Source organism: Xenopus laevis, chromosome 1L, assembly GCF_017654675.1.
Source record: "Xenopus laevis strain J_2021 chromosome 1L, Xenopus_laevis_v10.1, whole genome shotgun sequence".
Classification (NCBI taxonomy): Eukaryota; Metazoa; Chordata; class Amphibia; order Anura; family Pipidae; genus Xenopus; species Xenopus laevis.
The window spans coordinates 159768042-159787251 of NC_054371.1; the positions used below are offsets into that span (position 1 = coordinate 159768042).

Sequence of the window (19210 nt, forward strand, 5' to 3'; positions counted from 1 at the left end):
TTTGAGGCTGAGGGCACAATGTACATATGACGCTCTTATCTCACCCTGCAAATCCACTCCTATCTGTTCCTGTGTGTCGCTCCACTGACAGGTACTGGAAATAATCAAGATATTCTTCACTTTGCCACTCTCAGCAGTCAGTCTCTCTATATTCAGATTTGTGTTATTTTGAAAGACAGTTAGCTCTGTTACATTGTCTGGATGAAGCGAGCAAAACACCCTGCTAAACTTCAGTGTCAACCAAATAATACAAATAGAAATAAATAACAATTGGCATCAATATAGACAGAAAAGCAATTTATTGAGGAGAAACACTTGCATTAAGAGGTGGAACATGAGTATTGTCTCTTGAGTACACTGCTACCAAGTATGTGTATGGATTTTAGTAATATGTTAACATAGCCATAAAAACTGCAGGGCACATACTACAGGGTAGATTTATCAAAGTGAAGTTAGAGATCTCCACAGTCTGCAGAGTGAAATACCAACTCTCTCCATTCATTTCTATAGGATCTTTAAAGGCGTATTTGTCAAATGGTGAACGTTTATTATCACCCATTGATAAATGCGCCTTTAAAAACCTATAGAAATGATTGGAGACTGTGCGGATTATGGAGATAAGTCTACCCCTAGAATTTACAATAATGTGATACAGGTGTGGGATCCATTAACCAGAAACCTGTTATCCAGAAAGCTCCGAATTACGGAAAGACTCCCATAGCCTCCATTTTAGTCAAATAATCCTAATTTTTTTATTTCTTTTTTCTCTGTAATAATAAAACAGTACCTTGTACTTGCTCTAAACTAAGATATAATTAATCCTTATTGGGAGTAAAAACCAGCATATTGTGTTTATTTAAATAAGATTTTCTAGTAGACTTAAGGTATGAAGATCCAAATTACAGAAAGATCCCCAGGTTCATGAGCATTCTGGATAACAGGTCCCATACCTGTAGTTACAGTACATGAAACCCAAAGCTACTCACCAAAAAGCATTTCTACCATTGCAGTAAAAACGACGGGTCTTTTTTCCCTATTAATATGACTGGCGTTAAGCATGATTTAACCTACTGACAAAACCCTTAAACAATACATTTCTTATATATACGGCAAAAGAGACAACACTGGTCTTGTGACAAAACAAAGCAATGTGCACAAAGTACAAAATGTAAGTGTGTTTGTAAAAAGAGTGACTCTATTAATGAGAATTTTTAAAAAAAATCATTTCATAGTAGAAAGACAAATGTCCCTCCAGTTAAACCATTTACTGTGCCCACCCAACATCCAACCAGTGCAGAGGAGGGCAACAATAAGGGAGGAACTCCACTGGAAATTTTGGCACGATTCAACGCGCTGCTCAAAAACGCAGGCAAGTCAAGTCGGATGCGACGGAAATAAGGTAAGAGATGGAAATGTCAGATAAAGTCGCATCGTTCATCCGATGAAGCACGGCTGTCAGATGCAGACGCAGCGTGCAACATCTACATCCGGCAGTCGTGTCGCGACACCATCCGACCTGACGACTGTGTTTTTGTGCATCGTGTCGGATCGCACCTAAATGGTCTGTGGAGTTCCTCCCTTATCCCATCTAAAGCTGTCCTCTCTACCTGCCACTCAAGGGGAAAAGCTCTTTTCTGATTCCCAATGGTCACATGGACCAAAAGAGCAATACCTGAAATATCATGTTCTGTGTCAGCCACTGACAATGTTTTGGAGCTAAACGTTCTATACAGTGTTGGCTGGGGCCAATCAGAGAACCTGACACCACTCGATTACAGTACATGGTGTAAAATGACACACAGTGGAAATAAATAAAATCTGAATGGAAATTGCCATTACCTGGGGTGTGTATTGGATACCGTCTGGTACTCTGATGGGCCAATCAGACTCAGCTCCTATATTACTACAGAGTAAGTGCCTATAATGCTGGATCTACAGTATATATACTAACACAGGTCTGGACTGGGAGTCAAAATAGGCCCTGTCATTACAAGTACAGAGAGGCCCAATCTTCTCCCCACCAGCCCACTAAATAGTGACTCTATATGGCATCTTGTGGCAGCCCCTCTGGCATTTGCCAGAACCCACAGATTGTCAGTCTATTCCTGTACTAACTGAAAACTAATCCATTGTCCACTGTAAACAGAATATTTCCATTCTAATGGACCCAAATTTGTTAAACTATATTTTGTGTTAATATACTTACATTTTTGGGGCATTTCCAGTGAATTAATTTCCTTGTTCTCTGTTTTGTCCTTCTTCATTGCTGCTTTACAGCTCTCGTTAGATGTGTCGGCCCAAAAATATGTGAGATATTTAACAATTAACTGGAACAATAAGCTTATTATTTTACTGCAGACTCAAAGGGCAAATTTGATGGATTTACAACAACTATTGGTAATAAGAAAAATTTGCTATGTATTGCATTTTCCATTCTTTTTTACTACACAGATCATTACATTTTAGACAACAGTATTTTGGTTTTGATTTCATTCAAGTTGTAACGTCCAATGAAGGGAAGGAAGCAGGAGAGCATCACAGTGACAATGGCCATCATATACCCCCAACCAAGAGAGCAATCTCCGCTCTTGTAAATAAACGATGAGCCGCAGATCTGCCTAGCGAACTGGGAATGGAGATTGAATGGGAAAACCAGAAGGCCCAGGACTGTAACTACAACTGCATAAGATAAAAGAAGAAAGATCTGCATTAATTAATTACTCCTTATTGTTGTTAAATCTTTGTATATACTGCATTGCAGTTTCTTTTCAATGACTCAGGGGTCATTTATAAACACTGGGCAAATTTGCATCTGGGCAGTTACCCATAGCAACCAATCAGATGTGTGCTTACATTGTTCTAACTGCAGCTGGCTGAAAAAAAAAAAGCTAATCACTAATTGGTTGCTATGGGTTAGTGCACAGGTGCAAATTTGCCTGGTGTTTATAAACAAACTGGTGTTGAAGAATAACTGAGGAACATGATTGTTGACCATATCCATGCAATTCATCCTAATTCAGGTAGTTAGAGGAAACCTTATCCAACAACTACTGTGAGTCATGGTGTGATTTATATATAAGCAAGTGCAAACTTGCATTGTTACAGACACACACTTACTTCATCTCACCAGAGAGAAAACGACCCAGGTCTAGTACAATAAAGACTTACACACACAGACATTATAATTATCTTACGCAGTGATCCCCAACCAGTAGCTCGTGAGCAACATGTTGCTCTCCAACCCCTTGTATGTTGCTCCCAGTGGCCTTAAAGAAGGTGCTTATTTTTGAATTCCAGGCTTGGAGGCAAGTTTTTGTTGCTTAAAAACCAGATGTACTGCCAAACAGACCCACCTGTAGGCTGCCAGTCCACATAGAGGCTACCAATAGCCAATCACAACCCTTATTTGGCACCACCCAGGAACATTTTTTGTTCTTGTGTTGCTCCCCAACTCTTTTTAAATCTCAATGTTGCTCACGGGTGAAAAAGGTTGGGGACCCCTGATCTTACGTATGATGGGGCATTACTTGGGATTTCAGCTTTATATGGCTGCATCACAGCAGTGTAGAAAGAGTAGGCAGTGCAGCAGAATGTTCACCTTTAGAAATAGTAAAAAAATAAATTCTTGCTCACTAGACTTAGGGACAGATTTATGAAAATCTGAACTAGGTCATCCTAATGGATTCCAAGCAGTCGGAACTGTATCACATTTATTAACAATTACCTGAAAGTTAGGCAAGTGCTGTAATAAATGAATGAAAACAGTATTTGGCAAATATACTAGTTTGTCACACTTCTTGTCAACTACTTCAAGGAGTTCAGTGCTATAAACCACCTCGTATAAGTGTCGAGTATGAAGCCCAGCTACTCTTGCAGATACAAGCGGCTTCACAGCTGGGTCAAGTTGTTGCTATGGGTGACTTCAATTATCCAGACATTGACTGGGGTAATGGGGTTGCTAAGACAGAAAAAGCTAGTAGGTTTGTAAATATGCTGAATGACAACTTTTTATTCCAGCTCGTTCAAGAACCTACTAGGAATAACTCTCTTTTGGACCTTGTAATAACTAACAATACTGAACTCATCTCTAACATTTGTGTGGGTGAGCATTTAGGGAATAGTGATCATAACATGGTCTCCTTTGAGATTCTGTTGCAGAAGCAATTCTATAAGGGAGTAACTAAAACACTAAGGGGCAAATTTACTTATGGTCGAATATCGAGGGTTAATTAACCCTTGATATTCAACTGTCGAAGTTAAATCCTTCGACTTCGAATATCGAAGTTGAAGGATTTACCGCAATTTTAATCCATTGATCGAACGATTTTTCTTCGACCCAAAACAGATTGTAAAGCTTATGGGGACCTAGTAGGTTTTAGGTGGTGAACTAGGCGGTCGAAGTTTTTTTTTTTAAAGAGACAGTACTTCGACTATCGAATGGTCAAATAGTCAAAGTCGAAGTAGCCCATTCGATGGTCGAAGTAGCCAATAAAAAACATTCAAAATTCGAAGTTTTTTTTATTCTATTTCTTCACTCGAGCTAAGTAAATGGGCCCCCATAGTTCAGACATGCAAACTTTGACAGTATAAGGGCATCTCTGCAACATATTAAGTGGGAAATGCTTTTCACAGGGTTAAACACAGAACAAAAATGGGAAGTCTTTAAAATGCTGCTTAGTAAATTTACTTGTCAGTATATTCCACTTGTAAGCAAGGAACGTCGTTGCAAAGCAAAACCTTTTTGGTTCAATAGAAGCGTTGGTGTTGAGGTGGGTAAGAAAAGACGTGCTTTTAAGGCTTTCAAGTTAGCTGGTACAGCCGAAACATTTATAAGGTACAAGGAGGCCAATAAATCATGCAAAGAAGCTATAAGGCAAGCTAAAATTGATATAGATTGATATATTGCAGCAAACAGTAAAAAGAATCCAAAATTATTTTTAATAGTTAATAGTAAAAAAAATTAAGCAGGAAGGGGTGGGACCTTTAATATCAGAAGGGGGTCAGCTGGTTGATGAAAGTCTGGGGTCGCCTGGAGTATGCAGTGCAGTTTTGGACTCCAGTCCTTAAGAGGGATATAAATGAGCTGGAGAGAGTGCAGAGACTAAGTGCAACTAAACTGGTTAGAGGGACGGAAGACTTAAATTATGAGGGTAGACTGTCAAGGTTTGGGTTGTTTTCTCTGGAAAAAAAAGGCGCTTGCGAGGGGACATGATTACACTTTACAAGTACATTAGAGGACATTATAGACTAATAGCAGGGGTCACAGGCCCGGACTGGCAATCTGTGGGTTCTGGCAAATGCCAGAGGGGCCGTTGTATGGTTCCATAGAAAGTTACCATATAGTGGGCTGGTGGAGGCTGTTTGGGCCTCTGTGTACTTGGAATGACAGGGCCTATTTTGACTCCCAGTCCAGGCCTGGCAGGGGACCTTTTTACCCATAAAGTGGATCAGCGTACCAGAGGCCTCCCCTTTAGACTAGAAGAAAAGAACTTTCATTTGAAGCAACGTAGGGGGTTCTTCACAGTCAGGACAGTGAGGTTGTGGAATGCACTGCCGGGTGATGTTGTGATGGCTGATTCTGTTAATGCCTTTAAGAATGGCTTGGATTAATTTTTGGACAGACATAATATCAAAGTTTATTGTGATACTAAACTTTATAGTTAGTATAGATATGGGTATATAGAATTTATGTGAGTAGGGAGGGGTGTGTGTATGGATGCTGGGTTTTCATTTGGAGGGGTTGAACTTGATGGACTTTTTTCAGTCCAATTTAACTATGTAACTATGTAACCCTAACATCAAAAGCTTATTTAAAAAAGGCAAACACTGCATTCATTTGAATACAATCTAATTAGAAGCTAAAGGTATTGGTTTTTACTGAACATTATCTTTCAGGGCCAAGCACTTATGCACATGATGTGTGCCAGTCTGGTCTCTTAGATATGTGGAATGATATTATCGATGGCATTAAAAAGAACAGCTGGAGGAAAGTAAAAGGTGGAAATGGACTGAGAAAGGAAAACTACCTGGAATCCCTCTTGGAAATGGGGTGCACTGTGTAAATTTGACCCTTTGCAGGCTCTAACTACAATATGTAGTGTACTAATTTGAAAATGTATTTTAGCCTTTATTATCCGTTGGTAATGGACAGTATTACTGTATAGATTATTTAGTGGAACTCTCTCTCGCTCTTTGTCTCAATAGATTCTAAGCACAAACATTCCCTCTTCACCACAATCCCTGCCCTAACAATAGCTTGTATATCCTGGTTACCTCTAACATTGCAGGAAAAACACAGACTTCCTGTTAAATGGATATCAGAGAAAGGACTTGTAGGAAACAATAATGTAATTGCTTGACAAAGTATAAACAAAGGGGATCTGGCAGCAGAAGCAGAAATTATGGGGTATATTTATGAAAAATATTCCCCAGAGGGGAGTATTAAAACTCTTAACTCATATAGGATTTTTAGGGGCTCATTTATAAAAGAATAAACATAGAGGGGCTGATTTATAAAAGGTTGATTGTTAGTTTTTCTTAGGGATGCACCGAATCCAGGATTCAGTTCGGGATTCAACCTTTTTCAGCAGGATTCAGATTCGGTGCATTCCTAGTTTTTTTTTTTTACCTCGAATGAACTCAAAGCTCAGATGGTATCTTACACAAGAAAAAACTTGAATTTGAAAAACCTGATTCTGTTAGTTCAAGTTCTGCAACCTGAAAAACTGAATTAATCATGTTTTGGGCAAAAAAAACCTCAGATCGCTCGAATCATTTGCGTTTTCAGGCAAAACCCTCTGAAAAAACCCCCCGAATATCAAGCAGGCTGTTAACCTTAAATGGTTTAAGGCACCTCTGCCATTGACTTATACTTGACCTCGACAGGTTTTAAGTGGTGTATTTTTGATTTGAGCTATTTCCATGGTCGGGGTATAATAAATCTCGAATATTCATTTTTTTTTTTTGTATAACACAAAAATGAATTTTGATGGAAAAAACAACTCAAACCTTAATAAATTTGCCCCTCAGATTGTACCTGTAAGATGCACCAGGAGATCTGCTCCTTCTCTTACCATCCAGAACATCTCTCTGCATCGGCGGGTGTGCAGGCACGCACTTCCGGGCAAGGGGCTAGGTGACGCTGGCATTTGATGCAGATTGTCTTGACGCCAGCGTCATGTCATCACCAGGGGGCGCCGGATTTGAATTCTTGGTGCCAAACCTTCCTTAAAAGGCCAGTCCACCAGTTTGAGAATACCCAAGCTAGGCTTCAGTTAACTGTTCCTGCTCAAGCGTATTTTGTGATTGATAACCTGGTTTTTTGACTCCTCCCTGACTCTCGACTACGATTCCTGCCGCCAGCCTTGAACCCTTCGCCTGAAACTTTGACCTCGTCTTTTTTAAATCCTTGCCAGTTCCTCGTTCATGGACTTGTTGGCTTACACAGCAGGAAGCCCGGGGCCCCAAAAGGGCGTCGGTGAACACCGGAACCCACATATGGTCCACCTGTGCGTCCTAAGGTACTACCACTGAACAAGGTTCCTGATAACGAGATCGTTACAGTACCCTATAAATAAAATGCCTCTGCATCCTGAGAAGAGAACCAATACATCTCTTATAAAAGCAATGTAATGACCAGGCTTAAGGTAAAGTTGTACCTGCAGAGATTTGGGCATATCTGGCAGGGGTGCACACCCTTCTTTGACAGAGTCCCACTGGTATGATTGTCCAAGATAAAACCAGCACTGCTCCAAAACTCAGCAACAGCCATCCCCCAAACAGCAACACAGCGGCAATCTATAGGTAGAGAAAAGAGATTCACAAAAGCTGCAATAGTACTGAATCTCTGTAATATCCACACATACACTTATACTGTATACAGAGAGAGACAAGGATGATTTATTTTGAAACAGCATTAATAATATGCATTCACTCCTTGTTCTTTCTACATCAAAATTAGTGTTGGAGCTCTTTAACCCAAAGTTGAATTTATACTCATACATTAGCTTTTAACTAATATTTTCTACTACATTTTACTAGACCAACCATAGCATCATGGTGACCCATGTTTAGGTCCCACTCCATAGATTTCATACCCTTATCTAAGTAAATTCAATGCTAATATACATTTGCCAGATACTTATCTCTGCTACATACTAAAATTAATTACTCTAAATTCCTTGTTACCTACCATAAAAAGGACCCTGAGTGGCAGCCTCCCTTGCTACAAAGGAGCATATTAATATAATTTACTTATTGCCTCCAAATTATTCTGTTCAGTGGAGTAAGCAATTGTAGACGCAAAGTTCTTTAATCTAGCAAGATACTGTATGGCCATATGGGTCACAGCCAAAATGAGCTATTAATTCCAAGGAAAAAAGTTGAACAATGAATATATAGAACTGAAAGATTAACAGGAGGCCTGTAATTAAGGGGACTGAAATATAAAAGTGGGAAGGGGTAGTGGATTCACTTTTTAATAAATAATACTTTTTATCTTTCTTTTATATACCTTCTGCAAATGTGTATTTACATTAAAAAAAATCCTTTATTGCAGCAACAGTACTGCATTAAATATTTACAAGCACCAATAAATACTAATGGCCTATACAGCCACAATTAAATATGGATAACAGTGAGGCATGGTTAGTTTTCTCATTTGAGACCTGGGCTAGCCAACTCCACAGTGGTCTTCCCTTAATATACACGTTGACCTCTAGTATAAAAACAAAGAAGTGGGTCCAAATGGCTGTGGGGTCTCTCTATCATAAGACAACTAGATGATCTAAAGGGAGTAGGGACATCACTGTAGGCCAATAATGTGCTTCCTTACTTCAGGCTCCTGACAGATGCTGAGTCCTGGGCAGCAATAATGGTAAATACCTTGGCAATGTAGTGAGATCTAGAGAACTGGTTTTCACAATTACATGAGAAATTCAGACTACCTAACCACACAATATGTGCAACTGTGCAACACACATTCCACACCGAATTTCCTGAAGCTGCAGCAAATGTCACCAAAACCAGCACTTAAAATGAACTGTGAAGACCTCAACCAAGTAGCTGAAATCAACATCTCAGACACAGGTATAGAGTTATAGAATAGAGTTTACTAGACTCTGCGCAGGCTGGCACAGATATACCCTGGGTATCCAAATGTATATATGAAATGTCAATTATGATCATTATAATCATTTGCAGAAGGTATATAAATGAAAGATAAAAAGTTTATTTTTTTTAAAAAGTGAATTCTCAACCCCCTCCCACTTTGGAGTTAACTCCATGTATTCTGGAAATGTTCCAAGATACAGCAATTCTCTCATATTCAAATACAACACTGGTACCCCCACATTTACAATTGACTGGGACACAATAAAGGACTAACCTTAACAACAGTTACAGCTTTTACACTATGATAAAGAAAAGTCTTGATGACCTGAAAGTCTACAGAAGCTCCAACACTGGGATTCTGGAAAACAACTAATAAATGACACCCTTTCCTTTAAAACTGACCTAAACTGCAAGAGGCTATCCTGACAAATTTAGGGTACCGTATATACTCGAGTATAAGCCAACCCGAGTATAAGCCGAGGTACCTAATTTTACCTAAGAAAACTGGGAAAACTTATTGACTCTAGTATAAGCCTAGACGCAACTACAGCCCTGTCTCCCAGCAGCGCACATTCTGCCAAAGCGACCCCCCCAGCGATCAACCGGACTTCTTTGCAAAGCTGATGGTGACAGAGAATTGCCAAACGGATTACTGTGTGCATTGTCCCACTGTCCCACTACCATGTGCAGAGGGTGCTGTTTGATATTGCCATCACTGTTAATCTTTCGTATAACCAACAGAGGGTGCTGTGTGATATTGCAGTCACTGTTATTCTTTCATACAACCAACAGAGGGCGCTGTGTGATATTGCAGTCCGTGTTATTGTTTCATACAACCAACAGAGGGCGGTGTGTGATATTGCAGTCCGTGTTATTCTTTCATACAACCAACAGATGGCATTGTGTGATATTGCAGTCCCTGTTATTCTTTCATACAACCAACAGATGGCGCTGTGTGATATTGCAGTCCCTGTTATTCTTTCCTACAACCAACAGATGGCGCTGTGTGATATTGCAGTCACTGTTAATCTTTCATATAACCAACAGAGGGCGCTGTGTGATATTGCAGTCCGTGTTATTCTTTCATACAACCAACAGAGGGCGCTGTGTGATATTGCAGTCCGTGTTATTCTTTCATACAACCAACAGATGGCACTGTGTGATATTGCAGTCCCTGTTATTCTTTTATACAACCAACAGATGGCGCTGTGTGATATTGCAGTCCCTGTTATTCTTTCATACAACCAACAGATGGCGCTGTGTGATATTGCAGTCACTGTTAATCTTTCATATAACCAACAGAGGGCGCTGTGTGATATTGCAGTCCCTGTTATTCTTTCATACAACCAACAGATGGCACTGTGTGATATTGCAGTCCCTGTTATTCTTTCCTACAACCAACAGATGGCGCTGTGTGATATTGCAGTCACTGTTAATCTTTCATATAACCAACAGAGGGCGCTGTGTGATATTGCAGTCCCTGTTATTCTTTCATACAACCAACAGAGGGCGCTGTGTGATATTGCAGTCCCTGTTATTCTTTCCTACAACCAACAGATGGCGCTGTGTGATATTGCAGTCACTGTTAATCTTTCATATAACCAACAGAGGGCACTGTGTGATATTGCAGTCCCTGTTATTCTTTCATACAACCAACAGATGGCGCTGTGTGATATTGCAGTCACTGTTAATCTTTCATATAACCAACAGAGGGCGCACTGTTATTCTTTCATATAACTAACAGAGGGCATTGTGGGATATTGCAGTCTCTCCCCAAGTGAACTGTTGGTATAGGAATGATTAAAAGTGACTGCAATCTCAGCTACTCAGGTAGGGTACCGCTGACCCGAGTATAAGCCGAGGTAGAGTTTTTCAGCACATTTTGGATGCTGAAAAACTCGGCTTATACTCGGGTATATATGGTAGGTGGTTGGCCAACACAAGCAAGTGAATCAGACCCCTAGACTTCACGACAACCACAGTGCCAGTTTAGTAAAGCAAAATTAGCGCAATACTCATTGTCAGACTGTGTAAAATATTCTCAGATATTTCTGATTGAATGACCCTTTTTATGACATCCAAAGGCGTTGCCCATCCATACTAATCGTTCTCTTACATTTACTCTTCTTTCCTCATTGTCTTCTTTCCTGTAATTATAGTTTTTCTTATTTCTAGTGTGAGGGAGCTCCTTATCTTCATGTATTTATGATGACTGCTGCATGGCCTTATACAGAGGAATTAGTTTTTGATATAGGCATGGGATCTATTATCCCATAATTTTTTTCAAATATGGGGTCTTTACATAATTTGTATCACCGTACTTCAAGTCTACTAAAAACATTTGATTCACCTGGATAGACTTCCTGATTGAGTTCCACTCTCTATGATCCGGAGGTTCCTGCATCGTTTCTTTGATCCAATTAAACGTATTACTGCCTCCTTCTTCAGTCTTCCCTTTCTCATAGTCTTCCTGTCCTCTCTGTAGTATTGCAACTTATTCTTAACAAATTGGTTCTGAAAGCAACTTTAGTATGTATTGTAGTGTCTATGTAAAGCTTTAGGAATCTTTATTTATTTGTGCCCATACAGTACCTCTATCAAGATGAATGCACCCAATGGTGCAAAACGCGTCAGGACAGAGTGGCTTACGTGAGGTATGGAGACAGGGGGAGACACTGCCATGTGGTATGATATGAATTTATTTATTACAATTTTGTAAGTTAATTGCTACTGTGAATTTGCACAAATAAATGCCTGAAGTGAGTTACCGTGCATATTTGTTTGATTATTTGCTTAGTGCTTATGGACCTAGGCATGGTGCTCACTTATAGATAGCATATATCCATTATATTGTATATACCTCCATCAAGACGTTGACAGCCCTGTATGACTGCACTAGCTATGCTGTTCCTGGTTTTTAGAACCCTGAGTTTTCTTTCCATTTACTCTGCAATCTCTCAAACGTAGGCTTTCTATAGGATCATTTAAATCTCTTATCTGAGTAGATGGATTCTCTAATTCATTGCCTCAACAAATGTATCAATCCTTGTATAGACAGCTATTCAGGTGTAGAACTACTCAAGAAAAGGCATGCAAGGCCCAAAACATTTTGTGTCATGTCAGGGTCGGACTGGGGGGCCCTGTCCAATGGCCCCCTTGCTGTGACACGCGTGTGCGTAATACGCACACTATGTTTTTGCCGTGACCTAAAGAAGGGAGGTTGTGGCTCGAAGGTGCGTGCAGATGTGGGATCCAGTGTCTGACTGGCCCACCGGGAAACCAGGAAAACTCCCGGTGGGCCAAGGTGTCAGTGGGCCCTCCTTCTTCTAAACATTTGGCTTATTTTATGGCCATTCCCTATTTATATGAAAACAAAGAGGCTAAACAGATGGAATAATAGGTTATAGTATGTAAAGAAAAGAAAATAGGGGAATAGAGGTTGAGTAAGGAAAGGAAGAAAATAATACTTAGAGTGGGCCCCTGGTCTAATGGTTTTTGGTGGGCCCCTGGTGTCACAGTCCAACACTGGTGGGATCTGGGCCAGCGAGTCCCACAAGAGCCAGGGGCCCACCGGGTTTTTTCCCAGTACGACCCTGCATGTAGTCTACAATAAAATGTAATCACTGCAGTCATATTTCTTAAGGATTGCTCTCCTCATATCTCCATTCTTTGTAAATCCCTTATTTGGTGAAAAGATTTTGGTCTTGAGCATTTTAAAATGGCCAAATCTGGCTATACTTCAAACAATCTTCCCTCTTCATATGATAACCTATATAGTTGTGCTTGTTTATAATTTCAAAGCCATAATATCCTTCTTGTTGAAATTGAAACCCACTATGCACAACATATTTAAAAAATTAGATACCAGTAGGTCAAGCAACTTTTATTTGCCAAATACACTACCAGAACATCCACTACTAGAAGCATAACCCAATACCCTGTTAAATGTCTTCTAAAAATAGATATACATTCAAAAATTCCTCTTTAATTAGGTATAGTAACCCTGCCTGCAGTTAATTAAAACCGAGGATGTTCATGGATATATTATCTAAGACAAAACTAGTTTAATGGGGAGATTAATTGTAGTTAAAACATGTCTCTTAGTCCTTTCAGCTTTTGGAGACTGAAACGCAATCCCCTTTTTGTGCCATCTCATTCTCTGTTTGGTGAAGACCAAGAGAAGATGTGTCTATCCCAATCATTCAGCTAGCCTGTCTCTGGCACCAAAAAATATAAGATTTATACAAAATATAAAATCTATGTAACAAGGGCACATTCAGCTTGAAACATTTTATGTATAGCCATGAATAATATATCAGTGCTATATACTGCATCAACTGTAATACATAAATATGTTGGCATAAGTGTCAATGGACAGTTGTAAATGTTTTGCTATTGGTTTTATTCTGAGATGGTGAAGTGCTCCTTTATGTAACAAATAATTCAAAATCTATGTGAATGCTTACCTTCCCAAATATGTCTGGGATTTCTTCTAAAGTCCTGTAATAAATGCAGGTCTGGTTGCATGGCATGTTTTTTGGTCCTATGCAATGGACAAAAACCCCAAAAGATATGGTATCTGTCTTGTACCATGCAGAAGACATTAAACTGAATCCTGAAATGAGGGTCAAAATGAGCGACAGGATGACCCAGAGAGATCCCATACACGACACCATCATGAAGAGGAAATCAGAAGAGCACACCATCTGAATGCTGTCTGCAAAGCAATAAGCCAACATACCATTAAAGAGCTGCATTTAAGGTTCATTTCATCTTTTTATTACTTTGTGCTAATCATTGTAGTCATTAAAAATGCCATGGCCTTCAGATGAAGCATCCAACATAGTGACCATTTTACTTGTTGAAGTAAATGCTGTTCTGGGAGTCATGTTGTGCTATGTTGTACCTGATACTGCACCAAAGTCTTGTTTTATTTATAAGCTTACGTTTTTCTATAATTTATATATAATTTATTTGAGTATTGGTTGTGGCTTTTACGTGACAGTTACTTTGTAACAACAATTATACAGCAAATTGAAAACATTACCATTATAAATTTAATTGTAAATAAAGTACTGCTGCTTCTTATATAGATGGTATAGAACTAAATAGATATATATATAGTGTATATCTATATAGACTATACAGTATATAGCTATAGAAAAAGAATTCAGAGGACTTGCATGCTTGAGGTGCTCTGCCAGAGTTTCACCAGGAACCTGTCTCTTTATATAACACCACAAAAGGGTAATTAGGTTTGCCCAGTGCAGGTAACCACCACACTTGTGTATAATATAGAAGTGTTGGCCATAAGAATGTTATGGTTAAGATGTTGACCCAATCCGGGATGTCATGCTGTAGATAGTAGATTAGTCAGAAATGCAACATTGTAAGCGTTCTGCGTGCTAAAACATTTCTGCCTTACCTTTTTCTCTTACTCTTTTGTGTTAACTTTCTGGATTTCGCCAAAATACTCTAATATGAATAATCTTATTGTAGCCGCGATAGTTTCACTTTTCAGATAGCCTTTCAAAATTTTTTGCAATTATACGTGGTTCAGTAACAAACGAACCATCCGGAGTGGTTTTCTTTTTTTGGGGGGGAAAATAGATAACTGATCTATCTTTTAATCTCGAAGATTGTCGTTTTGTGAACTTTTGGTGCTAGTTTTATTATTGGGTTGTAGCCAGAACACTACAACTTTTGATGTTTATTCTAACCTCATTGTTTGATGTGCATCTGCATAGATATATGATCATTTCGTCTGGAGCTGGTCATATAATAAGAGCCCTATCTATGGCTCTATCTCTCTCTTTCTATGCCATTTCGCAAGTATGGTCATGTGTCCAACAACAAATGCCATAGGATCATATGCAGTGTTTTCTCTTTGTTGAAAGAATGCAACCAAGGAAGTTACTACAGGTATAGGATCCATTATCTGGAAACCTATTATTCAGAATGCTCAGAATTATGGAATGGCCATCTCCCATAGACTCCATGGGGGCAAATTTACTAAAGGGCGAAGTGACTAACGCTGGTGAAAATTCACCAGCGTGACGTCATTTCAGAACTTTGCCGATTTACTAACAGGCGCTGACGTAAATTCGCCAGCGAAGGAGATAGATTTTAGCGGTTCTTTGCATCCTAACGCCAGGTGAATTTTCGCTCTGGAGATGTGGATTTTACTGAACGTTAGCTCTTGCGCCGGTCTTGCCTTCGCCACCACAGACCATAAGTAAAGGATTACTTATGTGACTGTAATGCATGACGCTAATACACCTGTAAGGGCAGCAGTGGATCATTATAAATATAACAGATATTCTGTGAGTAAATAATATGCAAAATGTATGTTTAGAACAAGCCCTATCTATTAAAGTCATGTTAAACAAGGGGTATACTGCCCCTTAAAATTGAAATACACTATATAAAGGAAAATAAAAACAGATGGGAAGCTGAGACAGTTTGATCTTTTGCTTCGCGTATTGATACGTGCCTTTTTGTTCAGTCTTTCGTGTGCACTATGTGTGGTTAAAATGAAAAATGAAAGGGGAAATGAGATTCTCTAAGCCACATAGCAACGCGTCTTAGGTCTTATTACTTGTTGAGTAGCGTAATGGTCGATTACGCGTGCTATTCTATTGGGAAACTCGGAGCAGTAAGGCCAATAAACTAATAGAATGTTTTATCCCGTTTGCTTTTTCCGTCAGCTCGGCCCCGTTATATGGGGATTGCTTGTGTGGGTGTTGGGCGGGAGGGAATTTTATTTATAGTTATGTGGGCGCTTTTGTAAAACCTCTTTCACGTCCGTGGCGGTTCGCTTGATAGAATTCACTATAACATTTTTTTTCATTTCAGGATATCCGTTTATAAGGTTTCCCTTCTGAATGCCTCTGGTGTTCTGTGTCTTCGGCGTCTTTTTTTCTAGTGTTGCTAACATACTGATGTGAACGTCACGTGCCAGTTTTTTGGGGATTTCTCGCAAGTCCGTACATGGATCAAGCCTGTAGGTTTATGCGCCTTTTCATGTTTGGCCCTGTTATGGTTTCTTCCAGTCCTCGGTGTTTGGGTCTCTTTTTTTTGGCTCGTTGTTTTGATTTTTTGGTTTTAAAATTTGTGTGATTGTCTATACTTATAAGTTTTTTTCTCATTTACTCAGTTGGGGTGTGTTTTGGTTGAACGCTTGTTTTGATTGTGTTTTGTTTCGTTATGTCTTTTGTATTGTTGTGTTTTGGCTCTAGTTCTGGTGGTATGGTTGTTTTTGCAAGGTGTAATTTTATTTTTGCTCTTATACGTTTTTGGTTTTTGTTTTTAATTTTTGGTAGTCCTGGTGCACACCGTTAGAAATAAGTGCAGCGGAGAGTTTATATATTAAGACCTATTTGGCTTTTGCTTATGGTCAGTGGGGTAATTTTGGTACAGCATGTTGTAGGGATCATATTAATGAAAGCATGTGGGCTTGACTGGGCGAGGACTGTAGTGTCGTGACTGGTCGAGTTCCGTGTCTGTTTCTGTACTGTTTAGCTTTTTCGCGGTGGATTAGTGTTGTTGGCTCGCGAGTTGGGTGGTTTTGGCGCTCTGCTATATGCCTGGTTGATTGTCAGTATAAGAAGAGCATACTCCTCTTTGTCTCAAATATGCTTGCTTAGTTCCAGTAGGTTGCTTATTTGAATGTCCGCGTATTTCGTCTCTCTTGTGAGAGACTCGCTGGGCGGTTTTTTGTGCGCCTTCGGAAATAGTCAGCGCTTTCGTGCAAAGATTACATTAGTTCGTAACATGACTGGCTGTGAACGTGCATTTCGTGTAGGAATAGCAAGTGGGCAATGGGATTTAGCATAAGTTGTAGTGATTGGAGAGTAATCATTTGGAAGGTCAACTTTAAGCTGTTTGTATGGATATCATGAGTGTTGCATGTAACGTCTTACATAATAAGACTTTTTTGTATTGCGTGGGTACAATTTAGTAAGATGAGGGGGGGAGGCCATGCACCGTGTCGCGCCGTTGGGAGAGAGCGCTGGAACTTGGGCAGGTGTACGAGGAAGGGGGGGGTGGTTGGTGTTCGAACTTTTACGGTCGTGTTGCGGTTTTTTTTTTACGGTTTGTTTGCATTTCCTCATGTTTCTAGCAGAATTGTAATAAACACATAAAAACCTGAACCCACCGCGGTGTGTCATCTGTGCTTGCGCGATTTTCTCGTGCTTGCTTTGGCTTATGTGTGTGTTTCGTTGCTGATGTCTGTGCTTGGTCGTCAGTTTTTCTATTCTCGGGTTCTGTTTTCCTTTCCCAAACTAATAGTTTTGTTGCTGTTTCACGTCACACTTCTGTCTTTTTTCGCCTGATATATTACGTTGTTGGCTGGCAAGTTTTGTCAAAATTTGTGCTCAGTTTGATAATTAGGGCGTGGTTGGTTGATCGATATTAATATATGGTGATGCAAGGTCAAAGGAGTGTGGTTTTTGTTCGCTGTCATCCGAGTTTTTTCACGCTCATGTGTTCCTCTGTCTTTCGTGTTGGTTCGTTATGTTGTGTTTCTGTTCTTGCTCCTATTTCTTGTTCGCTTGGGGCTGTTGGCTTCTGGCCTGTAGGTTTATTTAGTTCTTTCATTGTTGGGTCGTTGTTTCTTGTGTTGAGTTATTTGTTGGTGTTTTGATTTTGCCTTTTTTTTCCTGTTTGTGCTGTCTTTGTGTCTCCTATGGCGTACTATGGGTCCTATTGTATTATTTGTGTTATGTTGGTGCGGCGGGGTTTGGTAGGTGCCTTGCGTTCCAGCCGTGTTTTCCCGTGCTGTTTTGTGAACGGGGCTAGAATGAATCGGCTCCAAGGTAGACTCTTGATTGTGACGTGGTTTTTTTTTAGTTTTGTCTTCATTAATAGTTTTCTACCCCAAATCGGCATAGTTTTTTCTTTTGTAGTTTTGAGGCTCTTTCGGCTTGTGCCACGTTTTACAATGGTACAGTTTGTTGTTGGTTTTAGTTTGCATCTACTCGAATTTCTGTTTTGATGTGCTATATAGTGATCATTGTATAACTGCTTTTGGTTTATCTTTGTAATGTGCATGCAGCATGAGTTTTTAGTATTGGCAAAGCGCTTTGTTTGTTTTTTCGGCGTTTTTATACTGTGTCTATGTGGTTGACTTCGGTGTTAATATAAAGAAGAGAGGTGTTACACGGGAATTATCTTCTTTTTGTTTTGAAGACGTCTCTTGTTTGGACTTTTTGGAGATTGCGAAGAATACCGGATAGGTGTGGACATATGTTTTAGTCAATTAATGGTGAGTTGATGATGTTGGTCTGCTTTTATACCTTAGTAATTTATGAAGACTCTTGTGGGATCGTGTCCTTGTCATTTTCTTCAATTGTGATGTTTAGTTTGATAATTTGTTAGTGGTTTAGCTCTTGTATTTTTATCGCGCATTATGGTGAAGTTTGGGAACGCTGTCCTCATTTGTCATAGAGAGCTATAATAGGGTTCTTAAAATGGCCGCCTATATATTGCTGCTGAGTTTGGTTGGTGATGTTTTTCTAATGGTTTACTTATAGCTCTAAACACTCACTAATTTTTTAAAGTATAATTATGGCTTTTTTTTTCTTGTTGCATATGATCAATATCCTAGTGTTTATTTTATTTTTTTTTTTACTTCTTTGTTGTTCTTTCTTGAACTGTGCATTGAGTCGTTGTGCGCGCCGCCTTTGCATTTTGTTTGTTTCATTCTTCCTTGTTGGCGCTTGTTCATTGTCTTTTATTCCGCAATTGTTCTGAAGTCGGTTGGCCTTGGCGTCGGGTTGCTTGTCTTATTTTTGTTTATGTGGACCTCCTCGGTGGTATCTGCCCATGCTTCTAGCTATTGCTTTTTTCCATCTTGCTTTACTGTTGCTCTGTTGTTGCGTTTTTATGTGTGTTTAATTATTGTTATTCTTAACTCGTTCTTTGTGTTTTTTTCTTTTCTTTGCTTGGGCTGGTATCTATTGTTCTGTGTATGGTGCGACCGTTTTTTCTTTTTGTTCCTTGGTTTACTGTAACTCTCGCGCGGCTCTCGCTCTGAGGAGTTTATACGCGTACTCACTGTCTGGAGTAACTTGTCGTTGTTTCATAGTGTAGAGGA

At 39.5% G+C, this 19210-nt stretch overlaps 1 protein-coding gene across 1 annotated transcript; it reads right to left on the bottom strand.

Annotated features, from left to right (window-relative positions):
* Positions 1–879: 879 nt before the first annotated feature.
* tmem211.L (transmembrane protein 211 L homeolog) lies at positions 880–14224 on the bottom strand. The gene is made up of 3 exons (XM_018261076.2): positions 13578–14224; positions 7659–7797; positions 880–2679 (listed from the first exon to the last, which is right to left on the bottom strand). Exons 1-3 carry the CDS (start codon positions 13866–13868, stop codon positions 2456–2458), a joined length of 654 nt encoding a protein of 217 aa, XP_018116565.1. The 5' UTR covers positions 13869–14224; the 3' UTR covers positions 880–2455.
* Positions 14225–19210: the final 4986 nt, after the last annotated feature.